This window comes from Labeo rohita, unplaced genomic scaffold (assembly GCF_022985175.1).
Source record: "Labeo rohita strain BAU-BD-2019 unplaced genomic scaffold, IGBB_LRoh.1.0 scaffold_652, whole genome shotgun sequence".
NCBI classification, from domain to species: Eukaryota; Metazoa; Chordata; class Actinopteri; order Cypriniformes; family Cyprinidae; genus Labeo; species Labeo rohita.
This window is the reverse complement of record NW_026129582.1, coordinates 36,373-42,372: the sequence shown is the minus strand read 5'-3', so window position 1 is coordinate 42,372 and position 6,000 is coordinate 36,373. Positions and strand designations below refer to the sequence as shown.

Below are 6,000 nucleotides of genomic sequence, written 5' to 3'. Positions count from 1 at the left end.
AGTTCAACATAAACGTATGCTATTTAAATATTTGTGAGCATTATTGGACTTGGAGGATGCAGAATAAACTTGAAACACACGTGATGTGGTGAATCTGGCCAGTCGTGAAACAGCTGTCGTCATCAGAGCTCCTGCAGCTGCTCTGGAGAAACTGGCGGCTGAGTCAGCCGGCTGCTCTCAAATCGCTCAAACTGGTGCCGTCTCCATCTCAAACAAATTTCTAACTGGCATGCACTGCTTCAAGTCAGAATCTGATTGAGCTGCATGGCGCTGTGTTAAGTCAAACACACCTATGTGGATCAAGGTAAACACATGACTAAATAAGGACAGTGACTAAACTTCAAAATTAAAGACAAGAAAACATGAACATAAAACAAACACCAAAACCAGGCGTGACACAGCAGTGACTGTCTCAACACAAACCTACAAGGGTTTTTGTTTTTCATACGTAGATTAACTTGAGTCTGGTCCATGTAGGAATCCATTTGTTGCTGAGAAATGTAATGTAACGATTTGATAGTGAAGCTATTTTATAATAAAAGTCCCTGCACAGAATTGACATGACATTTCTGTGCTTCTAAATGTTTCTTTGTATGCAAATGACTGTATGTACGGGTTTCATTTAATGGTTTAAATGCTCATGTTCCAGCCAATCAGAAACAACTTTTTAGACAGATGACGGTGTAATGTAAATTATCTTTGTGAATATTCAACATATCACCAGCTGTAGAAGCAGATCAAGTCTATGTATGACGTGTTTTATGTTTCCACCACTGCTCCTGTTCACATCCAAACCATGAAGAAATGTAAGAATAATGAACAAATGGATTCATGAATCTTTTTCTCATTTGTTTTTCTTAAAGTGAACACAGGACTCATCCTTGTCAATCAGACGATGAATTGGAGAGACGCTCAGAGTTACTGCAGACAGAATCACATTGATCTGGTCAGTGTGAGAAACCAGAATGAGAATCAACAGGTTGAGAAGATCATTAGTGATAGAAATTTATCTGGATCACATGTCTGGATCGGTCTGTTCAGAGACTCATGGCAGTGGTCAGATCAGAGTGACTCCTCATTCAGATACTGGAAGTCTGGTGAACCTAATAATGCTGGATATGGTGAAAACTGTACAGCTGTTGACCTTTACGCTCAGGGACGATGGTTTGACCACTATTGCACCAACCAGTTTCCTTTTGTGTGTCATGAAGGTGAGTAGATCCTCACAAAACACACACAATCCATCATCACCTCCAGATCTCTTAAAGTTCACGCATGTCTGACGTGACAAATTCATCCACAGTGTTTGTTCTGCGTGTTGTTTTTGATCAGTCTCTCTCTAGTTTCTGCTTGTGGTTTGTTTTGTGTCCAGATTTTGATTCTGAACTGATTCTGATCAAAGAGAATCTGGCGTGGTCTGAAGCTCTGAGTTACTGCAGACAGAATCATGCGGATCTGGTCTCGGTTCATTCAGAAGAGATTCAGCGTGGTGTGATGAACGTGGTTAAACGGGCGTCTACTGCGGCGGTGTGGTTGGGTTTACACAACTACTGCATCATGAACATGTGGCTCTGGGTGAGTGGAGAGACCATGTGCTATCACAACTGGGCTCCAGGGAACGGAACGACACGGGAAAACTGCAGCCTCGAGAACAGAAAAGGAGCAGTTCAGTCTGGAGGAGATCAGCGCTGGATCAGCCTTCCTGAATCTCACAAACTCAACTTCATCTGCAGCAGATATTAAGAGTGAGAAACATGCTGATGTGTTTACTTACATTAACGGTTTTCATAGACTACTTCGTTAGTTTTCTGATTTACATTTATGTTTGATTTGTTCTTTATTAAATTCTGAGTAAATCTGATGTGGTTGGGTCATACTGGGTTTTAAAAGTATCCAGAAGTGTGTTTTATTTCTGTATAATGAAATATGTGTCTTTTAAGAAACTCTTTGTATACAGAGGCCCGGAGGTAAAGTGAAAACTCTGTGTTAACCCTGAAATAAGGTTAGTTACACCAAAACACCTTTGACATCTAGGCATCTTATATCACAAGCAGACTTAACTTCCTGTTCGGGTCTCTTCCTCTTCCCTTTTGTAATGTAACCTCTTGGGAGATTTTCTGTTAATTGTATTTAATGTTCATCTGAATTATAGCTTTTATATCAATATTTTCACTCAGATTCATGTTTGAATATTTTTGTCATTTTGCTTGTTTTGAGTTATATTTTTGCCATGGTGATAAGTGTACAACATTTATTTTAAAGAAATAAAAATAAAGGCAAACACATCTAAAGTATATGCACATATACACTTAATCTCTGGTAGTTCCTATTCTGAAGTAGAAGCTAATTTAGATCATTTAGTTTGTAGAGCTACAACCATTCCTAGTTCCTTTGGTGTGGATGTGCCAAAAAGCAGGTACTTCCGCCAATAGTTCTGTCATGACAACTCTCAGAGGAATTAGCATGGTAATGTACATGACAATGTTAATGTGTTTAGTCTTGGATTTGCTACGCTGGTGCTGTGGCAGAGCAAGTACCGAGCCTTGCTACTATTAATACATCCACAACATGCTGCTGTGAGCATGTGAGAAATACTGTTGCTGCACATATAACATGTGATGAAATAAACCCCCACAAAGCAGGAGAGAATGGGCAATACAAGCCAAAACAAGAACAAAACACACCCCAACAAGCAGATTTATCGCCAAGACATTTATACTGCTGCTGGTCTGCATTGTAAACTACACATTGTGTAGTTTAGAGAGATTAATTGATGTTAACAGAACTTTGTGAGATTGTGATAAAGTGAGGCTTTTTAGTGATAATAAAAGGAAAGCACTTTGCACACTTCCTGGGCTATAATCAGTATTGGGGAGTAACTAGTTACATGTAATGGAATTACATAATTTAATTACAAAATAAATGTAACTGTTATTAGTTACAGTTTCTGAATTTTTTTTTAATTTAAGTTACAGTTACTTTTGATAATGTTAATGATTACAAAGGGAATTACATCTGAATTTTTTCACACACACATACAGATTTAATTGACTTGTTTCATAAATCGCACTGACTGCTCTAAAATGAGACGCCAATGTTTCAAGAGTTTAGGACAGAATAGTTCACATTCTTATTCTTAACTGATTTATTTCCTATTTAGGGTTTATGCATATACTTTATTTTTTCATATTAATAGTTTTTTTTCCAAGGCATTGTTAGATGCCAGTGTTTCCTGTCATAACTACGCAAACATTTGATTTCAAAACCAGTATCACAGCAACTGATTTCTTCATGGAAGCTTTGCATTCAAATGTTTCAACTCAGATCAGTGTTTGTGACTACTTATTTAATTTTGTGGCAAGCAGCTGTGTAATAAGTAGGATAATGTACATCCAGCCAATTGCTATTGCAAAATAAAGATGTATATTATCTCTTACTTACCAGTTTACAAGTTTAAAATATTAGAAATTTAGAAAAGTAATCAAAAAGTAATTAAAATGTAATAAGTTACTTAACTTCAATAAAGTATATATATAAAGTACAATAAAGTATATGTGTATATATATATATATATATATATATATATATATATATAAAAGAGACAATACAGAGTATTTTCTAAGCAGTCTATTTGGCCAAACCCCCATCACTCTCCACACTTTTTCATTATTTTTAAGTAGCAGAAGTGAAGACCAGGAGACTCTTGGTTATCTTCAGCAGAGTTCTTTATAGAGAACGCGCTGCAGTCATCAAAAGTCGTCTGACAAAATCTCAGCACAGCAGAGTATATAGGTTTGAAGGGGGAGGAGTACAGAGAGGTGGAATCAATCTAAACAAAGCATGCAAATGTGGTACATGAAAACAGCTCAGTAAAAGATTTTTCCCAGCCTTGATCTATTTAGAATACCAGTGTCATTCAAATGCATAGGTGCTAAACAAAAGGCACAGTTGTACCTTGAGCTTAGAATTCACACTTAACTTGGGAAAACCTGCCAGATGTTCAGGAACTGCATAGGTTACTGTCTCAGGGCCTGGGCTGCCTGCTCTTAGACTGTCACAATATACAGAACTTTTTCAGTTCATGCTGTTATATTGGAACCTATGTTTAACCTTTTATAAATTTGTAATACAACACTTGCATAATTTATAATATATCAACGCTGAATCACACAAAAATAAGTTGTCTTTTATTTAGATTAGTTTATTGTCCTTTACACCCAGTGCTTTTTTCCCTGAGGAAAACAAATAAAAGCATTGAATATCTCAGCTGTTTTTGTCCATACAATGAAAATCACTGGGATCCAAACCTTTTAAGATCTTAAAAGGGTAGCGTAAGATCAGTTTCTGGTGAACTAACCTTTCAAAAGCAAATAAAGTTTAATTTAACTTAAACATGTAAAATTCATACAAACATACTTAACTGAAAAAAATTATTTACGTTTATGTTGTCATTCCTCAGCAACTCCTCAAGTATTTGCTCTTAGCCTTGCGCATTGTGGCCCAGCTCCAAGAGTTTTACAGGACTGGTGTTATGATTTTCTTCTGAGTGGAAACCTTGAAAACATTACCAAGTGTCACGTTATTCTAAGGATGAGACCAGAGACAGAGATTAGGTGCAAACCAATACAGTTTTGTTTGAATGATGCTGAAACCACTGCATTTACAGAAAGACGAAACAACAACAACAAATAACACATCGCAGTTCTTCATGTTTTAAACACAATGTTGTGCAAAGAATATAAGCTATGGAGAAACCTTAAATGTTGAAAAAGCTAAAAAGAGTCTCTTTGGTGCTTTTGGCAAACAAAACAAGTGAACATCTCCCAACAAAGCCAAACTTTTGTCAAAATTTAATCTTCCTGTGGCAGCGGGTGAAGAGTTCCTTCACATGTGGGCCTTCCTTTGCACTTCCAACATCAATGTGTGTTAATTGCAGAGAGCTTCATCATAGGAGACTGAAACCGATGTGAACTTTGAACAGCATGTCAAAAGCTGCCACAGATGCAATAGCCATGCATGGACAAGGACAATGTAGAATGATGTAGTTATTGTGTCTCCTTACAGCAAAATCAATCAATGAAATAGGAAAATAGTGTGTCAATAACACAAAAAGACAACAGTGAACACTCAATTTACAGTTAAAGGCAGTTCATCATTGAATTCAGTGATCTCAGCCCAGTTCAGTTCAAATAGTATACAATATTGCTGGAAATTAAGTTTCCCCAACTAAACAAGCCAGAGGCGACAGTGGCAAGAAACCAAAACTCCATCGGTGACAAAAACCTTGGGAGAAACCAGGCTCAGTCATGGGGGCCAGTTCTCCTCTGGCCAGACGAACCAGCAGTTTGTTCCAAGTCGCAGCAAAGTCAGATTGTGCAGAAGACTCATCAGGTTCCCGTGGTCTTGTGCCAATGGGCATCTAGGTGACGGGGTCTTCATAGATGGCAAACATTACCACATCTCCTAAAACAACAACAACAATGTTTAGCTGGGAAGAAAAGTGGTTGCTGGACAAAAAGAGGCCAACCAAATTTTTTAAATAACTTCACAGCCCCTATGGAGCACATTGTGGAACAGAAAAAAACAAGCTTGCCATTTCAGCTACATTCTATTGGCCTGGAATGGGGTGGACATTGATAAATGGGTGAATACTAATTTTTTTTTCCCTTTGCACCTTTTCTGTGAGACATACAGTGTGATTATGTTATGGAATGTATTTCTCACGTACTTCTTTCTGAATATCAGGTTTTGCAGTGTGCACAGGGCCAGTTTAGCAGACTGCCCAACGAGCAGGAGCCCAAGTACATCCCAAAATGTGTGTGTGAGCTTGTTGTCTGAGCATGGGGTTTGAGACAGGGAAGTCATGAGGTCACAGAAGATAAACGTATTAATGTTGCTATTTAAATATTAAGGTGGACAGGCCTCTGAAATTGCTGGGCATGGATTTAGTGGGGAAAGTTACCAGGACCAATAATGGATATGAGTACATTTGTGTCAATC

At 37.7% G+C, this 6,000-nt stretch overlaps 1 protein-coding gene across 1 annotated transcript; it reads left to right on the top strand.

Annotated features, from left to right (window-relative positions):
• The first annotated feature begins 895 nt into the window (after positions 1-895).
• Positions 896-1,747, top strand: LOC127161438 (C-type mannose receptor 2). Its single transcript, XM_051104210.1, has 2 exons — positions 896-1,211; positions 1,373-1,747. The coding sequence occupies exons 1-2, from the start codon at positions 896-898 to the stop codon at positions 1,741-1,743; spliced, it is 687 nt and encodes a 228-aa protein (XP_050960167.1). The 3' UTR covers positions 1,744-1,747.
• Positions 1,748-6,000: the final 4,253 nt, after the last annotated feature.